The 24,548-nt window shown below is 35.1% G+C and overlaps 1 protein-coding gene across 1 annotated transcript in view; it reads left to right on the top strand.

The window, feature by feature from the left end:
• Window positions 1–13,129, top strand: part of LOC148946363 (ras-related protein Rab-23-like) — a 173,936-nt gene extending 160,807 nt beyond the window's left edge. Inside the window, exon 7 of the mRNA XM_089098404.1 lies at window positions 8,983–13,129. Within this exon, the coding sequence (XP_088954530.1) occupies window positions 8,983–9,143 (161 nt within the window). The 3' untranslated portion in view covers window positions 9,144–13,129. The remainder of the gene's footprint in view (window positions 1–8,982) is intronic.
• The last annotated feature ends 11,419 nt before the right edge of the window (window positions 13,130–24,548 follow it).

The raw sequence follows: 24,548 nt of genomic DNA, 5'->3' as shown, positions 1-24,548 counted from the left end.
AACTCAAAAACCGCATACAAAATTTGTTTATATCGGTTTTTGCTACGTTTTTACGAGTCGGACAAACATTTCAGGGCGTGGGGCTCAAACCGGGTAACCCCTCCTGGATACGGCCCAGAAATAAGTTTAGCCGTCTAACCATAAAATGATCATCGCGTTGTCATGGGTCATTTTACGCCCAAATACCTGGATTGTTCAGCCTACGAGATTGTAGCAGTCTACAACCATTCAAACTCCCTTTCCAACCCCAGATCTGCTGAAGATAGTATCCTACATATTCTTATTTTTCCAATGGGGGCATTGGAGCCGTCTAACAAACTACCATATTTAAACCTGGAATTTTGTCTACGTCAGTTGATTCTGCAGGGGCATGTACCTCTATGACTGGGAACTACCACTATTTGGCCATATAGCCGTATATATTAGCCATATAGTTATATTTAGCCATAAAGTGTACAACTAGGATTTAGAATCCTTCCCTGTCTAGACACTATGCCTTCTGTTTGAATGAAGAAATTCTACATAATTTAATTTCTCGTATCATAACTCTGAGAAATGAGCTGGCTATAGTCGAATTCAATGCATTTAAATTCATTAGTCTTAATCCTAGTACGATATTTGTCCTCTAATAACGTCCATATTGCAACTTTCATATTATTTTAATTATTGAATGTGTTTGGGATAAAGGAAAACTAAAGAACCTACCATTGCAGGACTAGAATTATTAACTCTTTCTCAATCCCGTGCAAATGCTTACGCCGGCGTTTCTTCAGTCCATTCAAAATGCTGAAGTCAGCTTACGGCCAGATACCAGGAAGCTCCTGAGACTTTCACCTGGAACCTTGTATCTGTATACAAATCCTAGCCTATAATGACTACTACATAGTTGCCGATATTGGTGATGCACTCATATCACTAAGAGTCGACATCCTGCATAAGCAATCCCATGCCTAAGAACATACTATGTATTCAAGTCTGCAGATATTATGCTGGGGAGACAACCCATAGAATATTATAGAGAAGAAGAGCTTAAGCAGTCCAAAAGGGCCCCTCCCCCCTCCAATAAAACCGAAGAACGATCTGGTGCAATATGGGGCACTGAAACTGAAAAACTTAAGCGGTTTTCAGGATACGCATGTAATTTTCTATGCTGAGCACTTAAGTGCAACTGTTAGTGCTACGTTAAGTGCTGTTAGTGTAACTGTTAGTGCTACGTTAAGTGCTGTTAGTGCAACTGTTAGTGCTACGTTAAGTAATGTTAGTGCAACTGTTAAGTGCTACGTTAAGTGCTGTTAGTGTAACTGTTCGTGCTACGTTAAGTGCTGTTAGTGCAACTGTTAGTGCTACGTTAAGTGCTGTTAGTGTAACTGTTAAGTGCTACGTTAAGTGCTGTTAGTGTAACTGTTAGTGCTAGGTTAAATGCTGTTAGTTCAACTGTTAGTGCTACGTTAAGTGCTGTTAGTGTAACTGTTAGTGCTACGTTAAGTGCTGTTAGTGCAACTGTTAGTGCTACGTTAAGTGCTGTTAGTGCAACTGTTAGTGCTACGATAAGTGCTGTTAGTGTAACTGTTAGTGCTACGTTAAGTACTGTTAGTGTAACTGTTAGTGCTACGTTAAGTGCTGTTAGTGTAACTATTAGTGCTACGTTAAGTGCTGTTAGTGTAACTGTTAGTGCTACGTTAAGTGCTGTTAGTGCAACTGCTAGTGCTACGTTAAGTGCTGTTAGTGTAACTGTTAGTGCTACGTTAAGTGCTGTTAGTGCAACTGTTAGTGCTACGTTAAGTGCTGTTAGTGTAACTGTTAGTGCTACGTCAAGTGCTGTTAGTGTAACTGTTAGTGCTACGTCAAGTGCTGTTAGTGCAACTGTTAAGTGCTACGAGACATTAAGTGCAACTGTCCACAAGTCAACAAATTTTTCATACTAGGGCTAGGCTAATGTAAAATCCCTGAAATCATTATATTTATTGTCTAAAATCATTACAATGATTTTAAGCAAGCCAAAAATTGAAAATGTGGAATGGAGATGGAAAATCAAGCTCTGATCAAGTTTGAAAGGCTTCTAGGAAAAATTATGAATTCATTTTCAAAAATTATTAATTACTCATCAAGAAAATCCATTTTGTGGCTGCTATGTTGAACTTTTCCATAACGTAACGTTAGCTTAGGTAACGTAAAATTCTAAATAGTGCTCAAGTCTATTTGAGGTTGTCTACGTTACTGACCAAATGTGCCCCTTAAGATTACATAATAATTTGGTAGTCTTAATGTGCAAAAGATTCTTTGCGCTAGTGTGTAAGGAGAATTATGCTATATAGTTTATAAGACTTAAAGGATTGTGATTCCTCACTTTTAAAACAGCGAACGTTGGGAAAAGGGTGAACAGGGTAAAACAGTAAGGGGAAAAGGGTAAAACATGGGAAAAGGGTGAAACATGACTAAATTACAGCAATAAATAAAAGTTCAAATAGGGATAAAATCCTTTTAATCTACAATCCGTTAAATTTACATATGCAGTGACCGTCATCAGTAGTAAAAAATGAGGTAAAAAAACATCAGGAGTTTTTACTACTGATGACGGCCACTGCAAATGTGACCGAAATATCTGGTACTTTTGTGAATTTCTATCACTGTTTGTGAAACACTGTCGATTAAAATGATTTTATACCAATTTGAACTTTTATTTATCGTCATAGAAAAGCCTGGTGGTCTCCGAAATTATCTATGTCAAATTACTACAATTTAATTATATTGTTATCAAAAAAGGGAGAAGGTAAGTTCTCTCTACGATGTTCCAGTGCCAAGTTATCTGTGGAAAAGTAAAAAGAAAGAAAAAAAGATGCCGCTTGGGCAGAATGTTGTAGTAGCTGTCACTTTTCTTGATTTTCAAGCCAATATATTTCCCTTTTTGTTAAAGTCAAAGGACAGAAAGTTTCCTATATAGGGGTTTTGGACAAGGCAGTTCTAATGGTGTACTTTTTGTTTTGATCTGACTTTTTTTTAGGAGTTATGAGTTTTTATATTTCTTAACATTGGACGTGATTGTCTCTTACTAGGTTGCTAGCTACCGCTGCAACCCAGATGTTTTCAGCTATATCCTTTGAAACTAGCATAGGCCAAATTTATAATGAATTGTATCGGTCTTTTATGTAAACCCAGATATACTGAACCATTAACCATTAATAATAACCTGATTACAAACAGGAAAAAGTCTAATGCTTTTCTTCTTTGAAATAGTAAGAGACGCACCTAGCCTATACTAACTGAAATGTTTGTCAAATTACTACAATTTAATTATATTATTATCAAAAAAGGGAGAAGGAAAGTTCTTAATCTCACTCTCTGCTCACACTGAAGACAGGTAGTCTTAACCTACTTAACGCTGGACGGAATTGTGTATACATTAATAAAGCTAAAGTATGCTTTAACTAAAGTTTTAAGCTTGGCTACTAAAGCGGAAGGATAGTCACTCTTCTACAAAAATAGAAGAATATGAATAGAAACAGTTTAAAACGGGTTTATTCCGGTTTATGCTCTGTAAACTATTAAACTAAGCATCTTGTTGATAAAAAGTAATCTATTCAAATCAGATCCTTATAATTTTGGAATACGTCTACCAAGTTTTTGTCTTTTAGTGGAATTCTTATAAATATCAAGTTTAAGAAATATATATATATATATATATATATATATATATATATATATATATATATATATATATATATATATATATATATAATATATATATATATATATATATATATATATATATATATATATATATTATATATATATATATATATATATATATATATATATATATATATATATATATATATATATATATATATATATATATATGTATTTTGCAGTAAGCATCAAGACATGGCTAATTGTAGAAAAAGCCAAGACAGTAGTCCGAGTAATTGAAAGGCAAATCTGGGATAAGCCGTTTTTAGGATTGTATAAAAATGATGTCATTTCATTTGTTGATAGATAAATCTATCTATCATCCATCCATAGTTCATCCATCATAGGGCAGAACTAAGAGAGATAGCCATAGTGTGTCGAAACAAGCTTAACCTAATTTTAATTCGTATTTATCGAAGTTTTAATTTAATTTCTTTTTTGAGGAGGAGGTCCATCACGAAGCCTTGCTAGATTAGGTAGGTCTGTGGAACCTATTGTCTCTAGTTAAGTTTTTAGAACACAGTTTAATTTAAAACATGCTCACAAACCACAATTTATTTGTTGCTTAATAAACTAAAATACTGGTCTTAGATCGGGAAGAAAAGAAATGAAAATACGATATAAAAAAAAATAGTCATAGCGAATGTTTTAAATTGGGTTAATTTTATTTACTAAATTTTAGACTCAGTTTTCGTTCTATTTCACTTTATTTTTTTGTGATTTAAGAAAAGTGAGGCTTCTAATGGTTTGCCGACTTGTTATATTGTTTGGGAACGTTGTCCTCTGAAACTTTATTATTTGCATTAATCTCCAAATTTTTTGGAGGGGAGAAGGCTTCTTTAAACCCAAATTTTCGGGTTTTTCTAGAAAGATAACCTTCAGGCTGTAAAATCTGTTTTTCATAACTTGTTTTCCTTTAAATCAGAGTTTTCCGTTAACTAACGACATAAACTCCAATTAATAAATAAATGAATGTTTGTCAACTTTGAACCTAATTTCTCAGGGGTCAACCCTATCAAAAGCATGTGATAATTAGGTTTAAATAAAGCACCGAAATGAGCTTATTATTCAAAACATTATGATGCGGTTTGACTTTATAGTAGATTGAGGCGAAAGTGTATTAAGCATGTAACTTTGGCGAAGGTTTAATAATGATAAATGAGTCTAAGGTCCCTTTGAACACCCTCCTGTAAGAACAGTAAATAATGACTATGTTTTAAAATTTATTAACATATTTTTAAGTAGTGCATTACGATTTTATTTATTACAAATGTATAACCTGGAAATATATGATAATCCTACTTGGACCAAGCGCATAATTTACTTGCTCTTCTATTACGATGCTTTTATATTTACTTCCTTATTAGCGCCATATCAAAAAGTAATTCTTGAATTTAGTTTTTAACGCAATTTTTGAATTACAAGATAATTTACTAATATTCAAAGCTTTGTAGAAAAAAAAAAAACATGTTAGATGTCACTTCAGGCACCAAACACCAATTAGGGGGGCTCTAAGGGATAGAATTCAGCTCCCAAACATGTGGAGAATTTACTGAAGATGCTACAAGCTGCTTTTATTTACGGTAAAATAGATTTTCAAAATTGGAATATATAATAGAGTCAATATTAAAAAAAATACGACAGCTCAAGCTTTTATTATTATTATCATTCTCTTTTCTTAATATTCTTATTCATATTCTGATTATTATTATTAATATTCGTCTTATTAATCTTAAGGAAAACTATTATTCGTTCGGAACTTTCTTGCAACTCGAGTGCCAATACAAATCACTCTACCTTCAAGTTATACAAATTTTAGCACATCGCGAATCACCACTAAGAATTTTGAATCGTATGTAGAGACAGGAACATATCATATGTTAGATAAAATATAACTTGCATTTTATGCAGCATGATCATATCATGTCACCACTGGGTTTTGTGATAGATTCTGTCTGTTTTGGACCATGGGTGTAAATTTTTATTTTCGGATGAAATAGGAGGTTCGTAATATTGGACGTAGCCGAATCGAGACAAATCAAGATCTACCTATCTGTCTGCCGTCTATAGATTGACATGTATAATTTGGGTCACGTCAATTCAATAAAAAACACAAATATTGTATCATTTACAAACCAATGCAGAGGCTTTCAATCTTGGGCTCAACCTCCAATCGCCGATTTAGGTATCCCCCTTCTTTATTATTTTGTCGCGCATTTAGTGTATATTTTCTGACTGTTTATTTGGGGGATTTAATATGTGGCTAGCTTACCCTATTTTTTACTTGTGCCTTCACATCAGGCCGTCACAAGAGAGGCCTGACGTTTACAGCCTTCAAACTTCCAGGAAAGGCTATTTCTGTATACACTGTTGTCCCAAATAAGGGACAGCCATATTCTAGATTGTTTTTTTGTTTTACACAAAAGGAAGAGAACCAAACAGAGAGCGGATTATCGCCGGTTTCCGCTATTTTTTCTTTTCTTCCGTCATAAAAATCTAATTCTAAAAAATTTTAGTGTGATAACTGGTTAACAATGAAATTTGACTGTGAAATTTGAATAATCGGTTTTTTTATATGTCGATGTCTATGGTCAAGGATATATCCAAAGGCAGGGGGGGGGGGGTTGTTTCTGGGTTGAACCCCCCTCCCCTGAAATTTTTGTCTAACACGCAATAAAGTAACGTAAATTCATATAAACTAGTTTTTGATGTGTTTTGTAAAGTTACTTTTTCGTAGAACCTCCTCCCAGCCGACGAAAATAATCCCCACCCCTTGAACAAAATCTAGCATACGCTCTTACCTGTTGTCCTTATACTTGTTCATGAATTTATTCTTGTGCATTTTTACTCCTATTCATAAGTGATATATACGCTCACTGTATAAGAAAAGTGCGCTTTTATTGCATTCACAAAACTTTGCAATTTCAAAATATTCTTTGTTAAATAAGAATTGAAAACTGATTGAATCTCTACGTACAACATTTCAAATAATTTACTTTATTACATTAAGAAAAAAGTAAACTCTTGTATATTTAAAAAGCGGTTTATTAAATAAGAATTGAAAATCATTTAAATATTTCTTCACGCAACGTTTGGAATTTCAAATAATTTTCTTAATTAAACACATGAAAAAATATCTTCCAAGTACAAAAAAAATCGTGTATTAGATAGGAATTGAAAATGATTTAAACTTCTTCACGCAAAGTCTAATATTTTGAATCCTTTCTTTATTACGTCCGTTTGAAAAACAGTGTTTTACGATTTAGTAACTGACACACTGTTTTGTCCCTTGGCAAACCTGCCCCAGGTGATTCAAAGTGAAAAAACTAACAAAGAATATACAATTTATCAGTGTAATACATTTATTGATATAAAGATTAATGGTTAAAAGTTAGTACATGATGGTAACGTCAGTAGTCGATTTAGTCGATTACAGAGTTGCTTAGCCCCATTAATCTTAAAACAATAGACGGTGAAATAGCAGATAATTTTGTCTCCTGCTGAGTCTCGCAGCTGCTTTTAACCAAATTTGTTTTCAGTTTATTTTAACAGGCTCTGTGCAACTACCGGAATAACTTATGGCCTTGGATTTTTATTTATTTTTTTTTTTTTTTTGTCAAAGTATTGAATTTTGAAAAAAAAACTTGTTCAAAAGTCCGAATCCGTTTCAAGTAAAAATTCATAGTTTAAATTAGCTAAGTAGATGAAACAAACTGTGATGACATTTCAAAAACGTTCATTGCTTGTTTTCAATATAGTTCGTTAACCGAAAACGCTGAAGATAAGTTTTCAAGAAAATGTCACAGTATAAATTGGTCAAGTCCATAAAATTAAAAGTGGTGATAATTCAGAAACTTTGATTGCCGCATTTAAATGTAATCAGTCAATCTTCTGGTGAAAAACTATTAAAAAAAAAAGTTTTGCCTTCGATCTACTTACGCGGTTTTGAGCCCTAAACAACACAATCTATTGATGTTTAAATAACAAGCGAAATCAAAAGACAGTATGTCTTGCCCGGTTATTAAAATAGCACATCTGCAAAATGTCGGTTTACTTTTCATTTTTTGCTTAAATGCAGTAACATTTAATGTTGATAAAAAAAAAAAAACAGATCAACTAGTAAAAGATTTTTAAAAAACGTCATCTTTTGGTATTGTTCTATATTTTTAATTTTATTTCAAAAATGTTCCAAGAGGATGGTCAGCAAATTTTGCACTTTTATATGTTTTTTGTCTTTTCGGACTTCTGACGTAAGTTGTGATTTAAAAATGAAATTAATTATAGTTATTTTCTTTTCAAAGATATTTTTTTTTTCATTGAAAAAATATAGTAAACACAATCCTCAAACTAATAAAACCAATTTGGTGTAAAAATGGTTCTCACAAAACCTAATGGTTTAAATCATCAAAGTTAGTTTTATTTTGTTTAACTATATTTTTTTTTCGTATGTTCTGCTTTTTCAGTAAAAAAGATAATTGGTGAAAATTGTCATCAAATTAGTACAATGTGTTCCGTAAGTAATAATTTACAAAAAAAAGGAAAGTTAAGTCTCTATTCAACCACTATTTTCTTATATATATATATATATATATATATATATATATATATATATATATATATATATATATATATATATATATATATATATATATATATATATATATAGTAGTTTATCGACGAAAAAAACTGGTAGAAATTACCATAAAATGGGTAAAAATACCAGTAAAATTGATTTGAAGTTTTACCCTTGTGACTGTTAAAAGAAGTCAATTAAGCGCCTTAATGTTGTATCTCAGAAACACAAAAACTGGACTTGCTCAGATTAGCTTCTGAAAGACTCATTTTAGGTTAAGCATATGCTGGCGCCATATATATATATATATATATATATATATATATATATATATATATATATATATATATATATATATATATATATATATATATATATATATATATATATATATATATATATATATATATATATATATATATATATATATACGTTTATATTTATTTACAGCATCCAGTCAAGAGATTTTTTTATATTAATTATAGACTATGTAAATGATCCACGGCTTCTCTATTTCGGAAAGGACAAGAAAATCTCCAATTGGGACCAGAAGATTTCGTTAAATTGCTGAAGACACTTAAACCACACCGTTAAATCCCAGTAATGAGCTTGATTTCATGGAACCCATATAATCATTTTAATTTTCAGGACTAGATATTTACAGAAAATTTACTTTACATTGTTAATTATTAGTACTGCACTGTTATTTTTTTATTTTTCAGATGATTTAACATCCACTAAAAGTAACAAGAAGAAATCACAAAATTCGTATTCATCTTGCAAAACGCGCACATTCGGAAAAATAATCAGAGATACTATCAAAATTCAACCGACGAAGAAAATATCCAAGAATGTGAAGAATGCCACATGCAACTTATTGTGAAGTGTTCATAGTTTAGGATAGATGGCGATGAAAGTTCCTTGCGATGGCGTGCAATTTGACTTTTTTTTGTATTAAAACGTATAACTCGCATTATATGGTAAAAATATTCAAATAACTAAAATAAAAAAAGGCCTAAAATGAATCTAAGCTAAAATTTTGAAATTAGGTTGCATAAAATGACTAGTTTTGTGTAACTCCATACCTACCTTACATTTCTATTAATAGCTTGAGATTCGTCAGGTTTTGTTTTTGGTTATGAGAATGTCTATATAGGCAAGCATGCGTTTACAAATACGAAGTGACAAACCCTTTTTGTCATTGTAGGGTTGAATTTACCCTTCCCCCTTCCCTCCAGTTTTTTACGGATTACTAAATATATGTTAGATTTTCTAAGCGGTGCTTGTCAATACTCAAAGTGTTTTTGGTTTCATTAATGATTTCAACTTTTAAACTTTCATATATTAATTATGTCAGTTTAAAATCAGTATTTATCATATGTGAAGGTTCATTTTTTTCATTTTTTAATCAATTAATATAGTATAGTATAGTATGTCTGATAGATAAGATTCATAAACTGAAACAGAGCGGGGGGGGGTGTAAACTTCTTAGAACCTTATCTGGCTATTACAAATCGTAATTATTAATTTTTGTTTAAGGCTCTGGTTGGGTTTGAATCCAGTTTCACATATAAGAGGTTTGCAATTCCTGCTTGGATGACCTGACTGAAGGGAGGGGAATGTTATGACATTTGACATCTTTTAATCTTCCCAACAGTTAGGCTGTCACCGTTTTTAAATTAGTAAGGACTGCGAAAACTAAATCTGACTCTTTAAATTGGTTAATTAGAAGCTTAAATTGAAAAATTATTGAAAAATTAAAATTATTGAAAAATTAGCCAGAAAAATCAGGAATTCAAGTTTTTAATGAAAAATAAATTCAAAAAAGAAAACGTGTGTGAAAAATAAGCAAAGTATAAGCCAAGAAAATATACACATAAGAAGATGCAGCTTTTCTTTGAAGGTACAGTAATCTTTGGGCATCAGCTCTTGGGCATCAAGTTTTTAATGAAAAAGGATTTTAAAAAAGAAAATGTGGGTGAAGAATAGACAAAGTATAAGCCAAAAAAATATACATAAGAAGATACAGCTTTTTTTGAAGGTCTCAAAGAAAAGAATATTTGGCTATCAACTCGTGGGCGTCAAGATTTTGATGAAAAATTAACTTAAAAAAGAAAATATGGGTGAAGAATAGACAAAGTATAAGCCAAAAAAATAAACATAAGAAGATACAGCTTTTCTTTTAAGGTATCAAAGAAAAGAATCTTTGGGCATCAACTCTTGGGCATCAAGTTTTTAATAATAAATGAATTTAAAAAAGAAAACGTGTGTGAAAAATAGGCAAAGTATAAAACAAACAAATATACATAAGAAGATGCAGCTTTTCTTTGAAGGTATAGTAATCTTTGGGCATCAAGTTTTTAGTGAAAAATGAATTTAAAAAAGAAAATATGGGTGAAAAATAGGCAAAGTATAAGCCAAAAAATATACATAAAAAGATGCAGCTTTTCTTTGAAGGTACAGTAATCTTTGGGTATCAACGGATTTAATTTTTATGGTTCCACATGGCAACGCCGACAAAATGTAATTTTGTTGTAAAAATTTGATATTTTTTAAACAACCAAAGGAAAAAATAAGAATAGTTTTTAAGGTATGAGTAGACCTAAAATGGGCCCATGGGGCAAACAATTTTTCAATTTTGATGTCCTTGCTATTGATACTTTAAGTTCACATCCATTATTTCAACCGCTATCAAACAGTTCGTGGTAACGAACTGTTTGATGGACTATTCTTTTTTTGGACAATTGATGGACAAATTTTTTGGACAAATTGACTATATTTTTTTTGGACAATTTGATGGACTATTTTTTTTTTAATATGACTGAAATCGAAGTAAATACACAAAATATTGATTTATTTTGTTATCTATTAGTTTTTCATTATAATTTTCGTATTATGAGCTGGAATAAAGAAAAGGATGGCTCCAGAAAATGAGAACATTTAGTGAATTCTTGGAAGTTCCAGAAGTCATACGTATTTTTTTTTTTTTTTAGATCCAACTTTATTATTTCAATTTTTTTTGTATTTTTGTATGTTCATAGGTCTTAAAGAGATAGCATGGAATTCTTAGTTAGAAAAACAAATAATAAGGGAGGCTTTTAAAGACCTATGATGGAGTGCTAGTGACATCTTCAAATTTTAACTCGCTATAGCAGGGGATAACAATCCTCAAAGTGTTGGGGAAGAGGGTTTGAAAAGTTCATTATATTTTTTTTGATGATGATAAAAAAGGTATTTACCGAAATTTGTGGGGGGGGGAGGGAATGTCGTTTTTTTCTAAAAAAATTTTTTAATGAAAATTCCAATATTGGTATTTTGAAAATCATGGGGATTCTCCCCTTCACCCGAATCGATGCCCCTGTGTGCAACATATTCTGACTAATAATGAAATATAAAAGAGATTTAGACTCCTTAAAACGAGGTGACTTAAAAATAATGTTAATTTTTGTGACCTGTTTATATGCTAAATATATATAGTCTTAAACTATTAGCCATAGTTTCAAAGAGTAAGTAGTTTTAAAAACCAAAATTATTTGAAGTAATCTGTATCAAAATCTTTTTTGAAAGTCAAACGTTAAAAAATCGTTAAAAAAACTGGTAAATAAACAAAACCATTTTTCCTTAATATGTGTTTTATCAGACGTACAATATAGCCGACAATAGAGTGGCTTAGCCAGGGACTATGTAGTGGTTTAATGCAATATTATTCAATACAATATTATGTTAGTGGCATAACCATCGTTATAATGGTTGTCTAAGCCTTCTAACGCTTAAAAATTGAGAAACAGGTGAATTAACTATTAAGATTAATTTATTAAAAGAATTATTAATTAATTATCCTATTTCTAAATTTAACTAGATGTAAACATTGAAAAATTTGAGCTACTGCTGCTCCATCAAGCTTCATGTAATCCATTCAGGGGTGGATCCAGGACTTTTTTAGGGGGGCCGCAAAATAGGTTAATCCGATAAATTTTTTTAGGGTAGGGGCAAAATAAGCTAATCAAATAAACTTGCGTTAGGAGCAAGTTTAATTAACGCAAATTTGGGTTAATGGAGTAAATTACACTGCTTTAGACTACGCTAGAGGGGCGCCCCCTCGCCCCCTGGATCCGCCACTGAATCCATTTCCCCTCCTTTCTGATGTAAAAATGGACTCATTGGCTAACGATGAACATAACTCGGTAGTTTTTTATTTGCCCTTTATCTCCTGGAAATGGACATTGGACCAAATTAAACTTTTTGTGTACACAGACCTTTTTCTTCAATCAGATTTTATAAAAAAATTGCCAAAGATTAAAAAAAAGAAACATGCTAGTAATTCTGATCAAGTAAATTCACCAACTGTTATTGTCAATTCAATAATATATTGATTATAATAATAAGGCAGCATTTTAATGTAAGGACTAAATAAAAATAGCAGTTTCGCAAAAATAGTAAAATGATTTTACAAACTCAGTAAATTAAGTATTGCTGTCAATTATTTATTTAGTAAAAAATTACGCAGAGTGATTAGTTACATTTGATCCGTGATAAGACGAATAAATTAATGAAGTAAGCATTAATGAAAAAAGAACTTAAAAAGAGTCTTTTTTGGATTTTAAATGCCCTTTTTGGTTTATTTTTGCCGTACCTTTTTAATGCTTTTTTCGATCGTGATAGTATTTGAAGTGCCATTTTGGAAGGTATTATTATTGTATTCAATCTACGAATAAAATTCTATAAATAATCTCTATATAGAAAAATTGCGAATCTGTTATAGATCTATCATGTACCAGGCCTCATAATATGGGGGGAAGTACCTTAACAGGAAGTTTAAAGACATAAAATAAAAGGAAGTTAATGTTAGATATCAGAAAAATTGAAGGAGGGTAGCTTCCCCCCCCCACTTCCCCCTTGCACAGGCCTTAAACAATCACTTGATAGTGGATAGAGGAGGTAGTGGAAGGTAGTAGATGGTGGATAGATGAGAAGCAGTTACCAAGTGGTTATGCTTATGTTAAAGTAAGACAGCTCTGTAAAGTATCGGGGAAAGCTTTTGATGCTGCACTGGTAGCCAATTTTATACTTATTGTAATGACATGACAGGTCATTGCGTGATAACTAATGCTATTATGTTTCCTATTAAAAGTTTGGCAAAAAAATGAAGTTTTGTTGTCATTACTAATGTTTGGAGTATATAACCATTTTCAGGGAACAAATTTTCTATTATTTTAAACAAAGTATAATTGAGCCAGCAAACTTTCAAAACGGTTCAAATATTAATTTTTGAAAATCCTTGAGCTGTATTCACGTTGCTGAACTTCCTTCTTGTTTAATTGAAGAAAGTTGTGTCTGAGAAGCGATTACCAGCATTTCCCCTCTTTTTTTTGGGGCGGGGGGGGGGAGTGTATAAATTTTTTCTCACAACTGAAATGATAGGTAGGGTGGCTGGAGAGGGATTTTATTGTCGCGAAAGAGCAGCTCGGAATCGATGAGTTATTTCTTCCAATGTTTTTTTCAACCCCTTCAAACCAGAATACAGAAAGCGTTTACAGAAAAATCTCAAACTTAGCATGGGATATCCTTAGGGATCATTATAGCTAATTATACTTCGTTTATAATTTATTTCACTCGGCTACAAAATTGGCAACCATAACCATATGGTTACGTCAGGAAACTGGGGTAAATAACACTGCAGTCGAAGAGCCATCACTAGGGCTACTTGTGGTGAAAGAGAGCAAAGCAAATATGATCCTCGTTGATGCAAAGTCAAATTTTACACTTGGTATACATTATGCAGTTGGTGCCACCCTTCACGGACTTGTCGTAATGGCACCTCCCTCTGGTTGTCGTTTCAGGGTAGCGTCCAACGTAGTCAAACCCGATAGATTTATTTGGAAGCCCAAATTTTGCTGTGGCGGTAGCTCTATTGGGAAAAAAACGGTGGACGGTCTGTCTTTGGCCTAAGCGAAACGCCGCTTACTAAGAATGCAAAGGCAGTGTCTATCTTTAAATACAGCAAGGATATATGGTCCTTCTTCAAATCCTTGCAGTGTCTTCGGTATAACAGCCTAAGCAATTGTTACAGCCAGGTTAATTTTGTAATAAACTATCCTCATAGACCAATTTTTGAAATTATGTCTGTGCGATACAGTTCAAGTAACATATAAGCCAAGTCCACGCCCTCCATCGACTTGTTGTACTGGCCTGTCCACCTCACTGTGTTTCTTTCTGACACTGTCCAATATCTAGCATTTATTAAGTGGCTCCACACAGCAATAGAAAGAGGCCAATTATACCGCTTTGATTTCATACCACTCTACAACAAAAACCTGACTGTGTCTCAACTATCCAATCTTCCAAATCCCTCCCCTGTTTCTTCATTTCGCTGTCAAAGCTGAGGACAGCTCCTCTCAGCCTCCTGCTTCTAATGGTTCCACAGGATTCTATTCCATATTCTTCTCTTAGCTTTTTGATGAGCTTGATGTACGTGCAGAGGTTGTCAAAAAGCACTTTATAGTTCATGAGCTTGGGGATGTCCTGTACCAGACATAGTACAACTGAACATTGTCTCATTGGACTTGCGGCAATAGTTTCTTCCCCAGTGCAAATCTCATTGTCGTATCCTACGCCACTTATACCCGAACAAGTGAACATCTTTAGTTCCCAAGAATAGGGTTTGTCTTTCAGGTACTGTTTGAATCCGATTCTTAATTTGAAAAAGTTCATTTGTTCGTCCACGCCTTGGATTTCTTCTAACAGGATCACCTTGAGGTGTACCCTAAACGCATCATGCAGGGTTCTTTTTTTGAAGAGTTTATCATGTTCAGGATGCCCGGTTTGTTTGGGGAGCATATCATCATAAATATGAAAGTTTGTCCATAGTTGCATTAATCTGTCTCAAATGATTGAACCAGCAACGGGGTACGCCTGGTCGTCTTTTCTCGAGATAACTTTGCATCTCTTCAAAGGAAACCTTCAGTTGCACTTGCTTTTTCCTGAAAATGTTCAAGTTGGTTTGGTTGACTAAGTTGGTGATCATTGATTCAGTTATAAAACTGCAAAACAGGTTTGGAAGGTCAATATCGGTGTTTTGTGGCTCAGCTCCCTTCCAAGTTGTGTCTCTTTGTACCATTGCAGTCTTCAACCATCGGTACTCTTTCGTGTTATGCTTTTCTGCCGCAGGCTGTGTTTCTCTACAAGATACTGGATTGTCGGATTCACGATCAGCTTTAGCAAGGTCTAAATTAGACATCTGCAGCCAAGATAGAGGTAGATTTTCAATTGGACTGATAGATTGTTCGTTATCGAATGTGGACGAAATAGCGGCAGCTTCTTGAAATACAAAATGTCCGGAAATTCCCCTAGACTAAGGGGCCCAAGACGGGTCGTCGTCGTCATCACATGACATACCAAGTCAGAAAGATCATTGGGCTGGAATAAGAGTATATTTGCTGCTTTTTCTGTTGTCATTTTTTTCGGCAACCGTTCTTGATCTCTGGCGGAAAATCTTTCCCTCTGACGACCGTGAATGCGGAGACAGTTGCGGGCTAAGTTATATCTGTTCACCTCTAGAAAAATTTGCATAAGTACTACTATACCCGACAATATCCGTGCATCGTTCTGTGGAATACCCCTCTGCTTCTGATGTAACCATATGGTCATGGTTGCCATACACTTGCCGACCCATCTGTTATTCGAAATTTACGTTCTTATTGCTTCAGGTGAGATGGCAGCTAAACAACATACGCGCAGTCTGACGCCTCTGGAAAACACAACCACAAAGGCCTAGAATAATCATTTGCCTACAGTCCAAAAATTGGCCTCACTCTTTCTCTTTTTTTTAACTTCTGGAAGAAAACTATCCTGAAACGCTAACTCAGTGTCACAAAAACACACAGAGACGAAAATCCGTAATCTGTAAGCAACTGACTGCCAGTAACATGCACCGACCGGAAAAAATTGGAATCAGTGAGGTACGAAATGGTATGCCTTACAGACTGCGAGGGGTGGAAAAAAATTAGAATGATCCATAACCATATGATTATTTACGGCTTGAATGGGTTAAGTGTTTTTTTTTCTATTTTTAGCATAAAAGAAAGGTCTGACTCAGCTTAAATAATTTAAATTTGAATGGTTGATTTAGGCAAATTATAGTAAATTGAAACTATGAATTGTAAACGAAGCCAGCGCCACTAAATGAATAACAGCTGGAATAAAAGGAAACGAAGAATTATAGCTTCAATAGAAGTAAAAAGGCGGCGTTTTCTGTGTTTGTGACTTAATTCACCCCTCGCTCCTCACCCTCTTTACGCTAAAGTCTAATGGTGCTTTAAGAAAAGTTTTATTCCAATTCAATAGGCCATGTATTTGAGCAGTGGCTCTTAAACAATCGGGACAAAAAGCCAAACTCCAGAGAAGCCCCCTGCGATTTTTTTCTAAGAAAAACATGCCTCTCCAGGTGTTTTCCTCATATGGATGTTCAAACATATCTCCCCAGGTGGTTGAACCCTCCCCCCCCAATGATGCTTTTCTAGACAAAAGCATGCCTCTCCAGGTTTTTCTCCTCCTATACATGTCCAAACATGGCTCCCCAGGAGGTTGAAGTCCCCACAATATTTTTCTAGACAAAAAAATATCTCCCAGCTAGCAAGACCCCCCCCACGATGCTTTTCTAGACAAAATCATGTTTAGACACGTTCCCAGGTGCTTGAACTCCCCCACGATGCTTTTCTATCAAAAGCCATAGAGAACTTTCCCCTTCCAAGTATCCTATATATAGGCAGGATAAAGACAATTCCTCATCAGTCTCTTTTAAGCAATTGAAGACTCAGCCAGCACCTTAAACAATGGATAATTCATAGGAACAAGTAAGTGCCTTTCTCTCTAGTATACCCCCCCCCCCAAAAAAAATATATTTATACTTTACTTATTATAAAATGCCCTCCTTTCACTCGGTAGCCCCCCCCCCCTATCCCCCATTCACCACTATTTAGTTCTTTCAAAAAGGATTATTTACTCCAAAAAGTACCTTTTTTCCCATCATGCGTTTAAAAACCTTAGCATTCATCATATATGTAAAATCTATCGCGCTTTGTCTAAATTAACAAAAACATGTGTGAATAAGGGTGTAACCCTCTCAAAGGTGAGCTGGTAAACAATGACACTCGGAAAAGGGTTGTTGTCCATAAAGCTTACGGGAAGCGATCGATTTACATAATTTTAGACCGTCTAAAGTCCTATTTTCTCTGCAAATTAATGCGTAATAGTCATATTTTAGGAAATGGAAATTATGTGTAAGGAGGGAGGAGGGCGTAATAAAAACATTTATTTCCATTCTAGGCCAAAAAGTCTAGTTTTTAAGCTTTAAATTAAATCATTTTTTGTTTTCTAAATGGTTAAAATTGCTATTTCTATGCTTTTCGGGTTTATTTCCTGCATAGAGTGTATTTAAATGTTATCTAAAAATAAGTGTATTTCTATGCTTACTGGCTGGTTTCCCACAAATTTCACTTTTCTTTAAAAGGAGTGACTTGTTTAAAGGCGGAAAGGGGCTTCTTTGGGCAATGGCAAAACTATGGCTTCTAATAAAGTTTTTATCAAATTTTGCATTCCTGGAAAGGAGGGCGGGGGGTGGATATTTCTGTGGGCGAGATCTAGAAAATTTAAGCATATTATTTGATTTCTATTTTATGCTTTCTTGAAAAAGGTTAACCTATTTTAAAAGCTGGACAATGTTTAAATATTTATAGCTTGGAAATTATGTTTTTCCTCTCTAGAAGGAAGGGTACTAATTTTTCTTCTTTAAAAGAGAACCCTAATTCTCCCCCCTCCATAAAAAAGGGCAATGGGGGGCGAGGCAGCCCTAGTGGAACCCGCAAGGCCTTCCATCATAAGATATGCCCGTCCTTCTACACATGCTCTGTGCCAGCCATTGACCACTCAACTTGTAATGCCCGGAGCCTCTCACGCTCTTACCAGACCAGCAATGCCAGCTCAAGCCCCTATGCAACCTGGCAGAAAATTGAAAAGAGAGTGGGCAGCTGCTCACAATGCCGCAGCCACACCCACGCAATATCACGAGGCTATCCCTATCATGCTTTGCCAGGGCATTCAAGAGTTGCCCCGCCTATACAAGATCGTGAGGTTGCCCACCAGTATACAATGCCAGGACCATCCGGCACCCAAATGCAGTCTGAATCTGAAGAGGTGAGTATTTTGTCAATCTAATTTCTACCAGGATCAGGTTCTAGAAATATCTAAACAAAACCATTTTTTCAACATAGTAAAAGCCGGTCAGGGGAATAAACCCTAGAATATTAGAGGTCTATAAATAAGATTAATTTTGTTATTAAACTATTTTTCGCTTGTCAGAGGAATTAAAGAGCCTTTTGCTAGAATATTAAAGTTTTCTCCGAGTTTCAAGGGACTCAGAGATAACTCGATAGCTTTTGGGAGGGAGAGTCATCTGTGCCCCCCCTCTAAGGATCCCCTGTTAGCTTCATTCATACCTTTTTTTCTAGACTAGCCAACTTTTCAAGTTTTTTTTTTCGCCATTTTTCTTATCAACTTATATTCTCTGTGCTATGGAAATATCTAACCATTTTTCAACATAATAATGTTGTATTTCGCTTGTCAAAGGCACCCATAATTTTAAATTTCACAGCCCCTCAGAAATAAGCTTGTTTTTAGCCATTTTTAGGCTATGTAAGGAAACTTTTACAATAATATGTGCCTACTTTTTCTATATATATGAATAGAATATCAAAGTTTCCCCCCAAGTTTTAAAAGACTCTGCCCCATTAAAGGCTTTTTCACTACTTTTGTCTTTTTTTTCAGGCTCCATAACCCCCTCCCCTTAATTTTAGAGACCATCATGACACCATGAGATATCTAAAAAAATAACGCATTCTGTTTCCAAACAAATAGTGTTACCATTTTTATTTTTCAAATGATTAGAATATTGAAGGCAAAAGTTATACACTTCAAAGGAAATAGCTGAAAGTAGTGTTGTGGGCGTGAGGGAGGGGAGATATCAGAAGACCCTATGGAAATGGAGAAGTTCATTTTATAGTTAAGAACCTGACTCGAAGAGCTTAGAGAGCCACGGCTAGTTCTATTCATACCTATTTCTTTTGTCTAGGCAGAAATCGATCGGCTCGTCGCAAAATTCATTGGGGAAGGACCTGGAGCAGTCGAGGAAGCCTCTGATGAATTACTGGCATTGGCCAATGAATTTATAGCCGAATGGCCAGCACCAAATCACCCCTCGGTAAGTTTCCCATAACTATTTTTTAAGTACAACAAAAAAAGCGTCTTTTAGAGCCATGTAACATGCATAGCAGTAGTTTGGGCACATGGTCAGTGGTATGGTGTCTACACTTCCAAGGGGCATGGTAATCATAATACAATGAGTAGTAGGGTGGCTACACTTCCAAGGGGGCATGGTACCCTTTTATAACCGTTCTCTCTTTTTTACAGGGTAATTACCTTCCAGTGAGCTAATATGCTCTTATTATTCTTCTAGGTTCACACAGCATACACTGCCAGAGCTGTCTTTTAAGATACTCTTTCCGCCACTTCAATTTTGTGACAGTCTGTGTACAGGGCCCGTAGAAAGTGAACACGAGAGGTTTTAAATGCGGGGCGGAGTCATGATAGTTTAGAGCTCCCCGACAATGACTTTAACACCATGGTGCGGGATCTCTGCCTCAACAAAGAATTTTTGGACAATTTATTCCATCAATTACAACCTAACGAGGTCGAGAAAACCCCTCACAGTGATTTAGGGAAACAAAATGGAGCTGACTCACCCCCAGTGTTGCATAATTGTATTTATCGGAAACCGCTTTGCGCAATATTCATGTGTATAGGGCCGAGTTTTGTGACCCATTTAATTCCCTGCCATGTGGTAGTATTCAAACAGATTCTATAGAAACCACACACTTCTACGTCAGCATGATTTGGCCACTTCTCAAAAAACATTTACGTGAGGCGGGAGGACGGGATTCCTTAAAAGTATCCGTCACGTTTAAAATATTTTTTTAAATACAAGTGTGTTTTGCGCGAGCATCATAAGCAAAAAAACATGCAGACGCTACACCATAACTTGCATAATTATGAGGGTTTGTTTTTGGATTGAGTGGGTGAAATTTCTAATAGGATAGAGGAATATAATGAGAATGGGAGTGGGTTTGTAGTTTTATGTATTGAAAAATTAGAGGTTAACATAACTAAATTTAAAAGGGAATTTGTTTTAAGAGGTGAGAGGGGGAGCGGGAAGCCTAACTTAAAAAAATATAATAGTAGTTTAAATGCTACTAAGGGTGTACAATACTTTAGTTTTGACACGGGCTTGGAGTTTTTCAAATATTCCGGCCTTGTGGCGGACATGAACCGTTGAAGGATTATGTCACTAAGACAAACTTGAACGATTGGCCAGTAAATGAAGAGGAGGGATCAGATTTTCCTAAAGTAGATTTTACTTGTTTAAGGGGAAAATATCCAGTTAAGCTTAAGGGGATTGATATTTTTGAAAGGGCAAATGAACACTTAAAAGTTTGAGTTACAGTTTTACAGTTTGATAAAGAGTATGAAGATGGGGAACTAGGAGGGCATGCGCTCGGAATCATGCCAGCTAACCGCTATTATTTTTACTATGGCCACCGTGACGTCAGAGGGCATGACTTAAAAAACTAGGAGGGCATGACTTTAAAACTGGAACCCCCCACTACTGAAAACACAGATAAAACCAATGTATAAGAAAAGTAAGAAGACTAAATCGCTAAGGCTAGGAAGAAGTGAAAACAAAAGGTTTATGTAGGTAACGAAAAGATTTGATCAAGTAGAGCTCGCTTTACTTACCTTGGCAGTGTTATTGGTAAAGACAGGAAGCAGTGAAGATGTTGAAAGTAGAATAGTCAAGGCTTTCACATTGAATCGATTGGGATGGACGAGGTGCATGTATAACTATGTTAAACTCTGGCGGCATGGTACTTTGGTGAGTTATTAGTAGTAGCAGTTATAGCAATAAAAGGTATTTTGCGGATTCTCCAAAAACATTTTATCCCGGGTTTGAATTATTTTCGTTAAAAGTGTTATTTTTTCGGACATGAACGGTCCGCAAAGAAAAGATCTGAATGGTGTTTTGAATTGATACATACTTCTCCAATGTCAAAATGCAACTAACCAAACCTAACCTCAATCCTTTGAAAACATATTAAAAGGAAATAAAATATACATGTTTTTTTTAATTCACAAATATATATACAAAATTATAAAATACATTTACAATTTACATAAAAATAAACACTTGAACATGCCGCTCGGTCAGCCGGACGCTCCTCCGGAGGACGTTGTGGTCGGGTGGAAGGTTCCGCGGTGGTTGGCAACAAGGCTTGAACAGGGCCCGTGGCCGGGGTGACAATAAATAAGCACTTTAGGCATTATAAATAAATTAAAACTATACACAACGGATATAAAAATTAAACATTTGAAAATAACCGCTTTACGCAACGAAAAATAAATTCATAAATACAGATAAATTTAAATAAAATAAATATATAATACTGGAAATCTGACTAGATAAAGTGCTGAGCTGGTGACTGAAAAATATCCCTCGTCCCCCCACAAACGGCCCCTTTCCCACAGCTATAGAGCTTTCTCCAGACCGAGTTGCTTTCTATAATTTGCACATTCAACTCAATCTGACGTAAGATAATGGCCATGTGGTAGTATTTTCAAACCACCCTCGAGTAGATAGACTTTGTCCGATATGGTGGACATGGCATTTTTCTCGACTGATCTGTATAATTTTTATATTTTAAAGAGCGAATGGCCATGACACTCTCTCTTGGAACTAAATTATTCTCTATACAGTTCCTTAAACACTCATGTTGAAATTTTCTTTTACATGGTGCGAGGGCACCCCCTGACAGACTTTTTTGGTAGTCTCATTGTGCGTTTTCACGCAGTAACCTTCGGACCGGGAAATACACCATGCGATACCAAGTTGCTCCCTGTCCCTGATTTTAATTTAAGCAATTGATTTGTGTCCTAGCGCTTCACCAGCTCCAGATAGAGGGGCTGATCCCAGTTTGTACAATCCATCCGATAGCTAATGTCCTCTCCATTTTCCAAATTATGTAACAGATTATCTGTTCTAATTTTCTACAGGAGAGAATCGTTATCTCCATAATACACCTGAATTTGTCCCATTCCTGGCCATTGGCACTTACACATATTGTAATAAAATTCCAATATGAATTTCTTCGAATTTTCTAAAATGGCACTGCCAGCAGCAATGTTCTTATTTAATACTAATTTTTTTTTCTATGTAAAAGGAGTTTATTGGAGTTTATAATCGTGAACGATGTGAAGTTTGGATCTGTAATGATTCGGGCACATTCTTTTGGGTCGGTTACAACATCACAACGACCTTGTTACGCACACTCTCAAACATTTTGTCAAAGGCCGAATTTAAAATGAGTTTAAAGATTTCGTTTTTGACATTTGTTTTGACTTAAGACCGTTAGGTGTTAAGACCATTTGGCTTAAGACAAAGGTGTCAACAAACGTTTTTATGTAAGATTTTGATCAAACTGGAGGGCTCTATGAATCTTTGTGACATTGAAACTGTTGGCTCGCACCCACCGCAAAAGAACGTGGTGTACAATAATATTCCGTTTCGGCTAAATGTCGGCAATAAGATTTTGTTTTGAAGGTCCAATACATACCCTTATTCTCTACCGAAGATAAATTGTAGGGACTCAAAGAGTCTCTTGCACCGGTCTATTCATGCAGTGGAAAACAAAGTATTTTACCGAGTCATGAAGTTCCAGAGGTATTTCACCGTTAATTTCTAAAAACCATCCTAGTGGTCCATTTTTCTCAACAGTGTGAATGTTGGGGAAATCTGGAGCAGAAGGATTGTCAAGCCATTGGTAATTCCCACATGGCAAATAAAAGTGAAACATTACCGACGGATAAAGGCAATTCATATCCAAGAAAACGGCGTTCGACTTTTCACCGGTGCGTTGTCCAGTTGGTTCGGTTTGAAAGATCCAATCCCCATGGAAAACGTACCCTCCCCTCATGGATATCTCTATTTTGGAACCCTTGGTCCCAGTTTTGTTAGATAACTGTCCCTCCCTGATTTAATTCTTTCGGCCCCTTAAATATTTCCCTTCCTCAAGTATAAAATATTAATTTTCCTTTTATTTTTTTTACGTCATTTTGGGTCCTTTTAACTGTGTACGTGTTTAAAAGACCACGAGGGAAAAATTGCGCAGTTAGAGAGATCGGCCAGTAGACTAGTAAGTCCAAGGATTGGCTGGAAAGACTCATTACCACCCTCGTACCCCCGCCGCTTCATGCGGCTAGCGGGCCGGGAGGAAGTGTTCATTTTTTAGTCAGTTCATTTTATACCGCGTGATTGTTAATACAGTAAGATTTTTCTATGTACTCTTTTTAACTTTTCAGCTGAGGTCGAATCTAAAAGAGTTAGTTAGAAATCTTATCGGTAAACTTTGGCTTTAAATGTGGCCATAGACCATCCGATCATGTTTGTATATGGAACCGTTGGAGTAACCGCGGGAATCCCACTAATTTGGGGCCGCAGAGGGATCTTCCCCCTCCAGTAAGTGGCATAGCAACTCTTTGCGCCATTTTTGCCTTTAAAAGTGGTGACCCCGCACAATAATCCTCCAATACTCTACAAACAGGTGCTGATGCACGCCAGTGATCAGACTTATTTTAGCTTCACTGAAGTTAAGAATTAAATCCATCACCAGAGGAAGAGTGGACAAATAATAACCCAAATCCAACCCAAATTCTTCATGACTTTCGTCCGTTTTTTTACAGACAATATCAAACAACGTCAAAACATCACTTGCCAGACACATTTTACAATAATCCCGCCCATTTTTACACCCTCCTTTTATTGAAACCCTCTTGGCAAATTCATCATCGACAGTGGTGTATTGATGATCGCGAAGTGTAATTATAAAACTCTGTGATGGGTGGTAATTTCTCCTCACTTAGCTTCGAGGTGGAGCTATAGTTCTTGTACGGATATATGCTCTTACATGTTAATAAATCATACAGTTCCTCAACGGGAAAGTGCTGTTTGAGGAAGGGAAACTATTAAACTCGTCTTTTTCTGTACTTGAATGAGTTGACTGAAAGATTTAGGGAAAAAACTAAAGGAATAGAGAAAACAGATATACTCAAGTTCGCTTTACCATTATCAATTGCTTGCCATTTAAATTCGAAGGCTAGCAACTTTTTAGATGATCTCGGTATGATG

Source organism: Artemia sp. Qi Xiang Cuo, chromosome 12 (assembly GCF_049724085.1).
Source record: "Artemia sp. Qi Xiang Cuo chromosome 12, ASM4972408v1, whole genome shotgun sequence".
In the NCBI taxonomy this organism is placed as follows: Eukaryota; Metazoa; Arthropoda; class Branchiopoda; order Anostraca; family Artemiidae; genus Artemia; species Artemia sp. Qi Xiang Cuo.
Note: the sequence above shows the minus strand (reverse complement) of the source record. Positions and strands in the feature narration are given on the sequence as shown.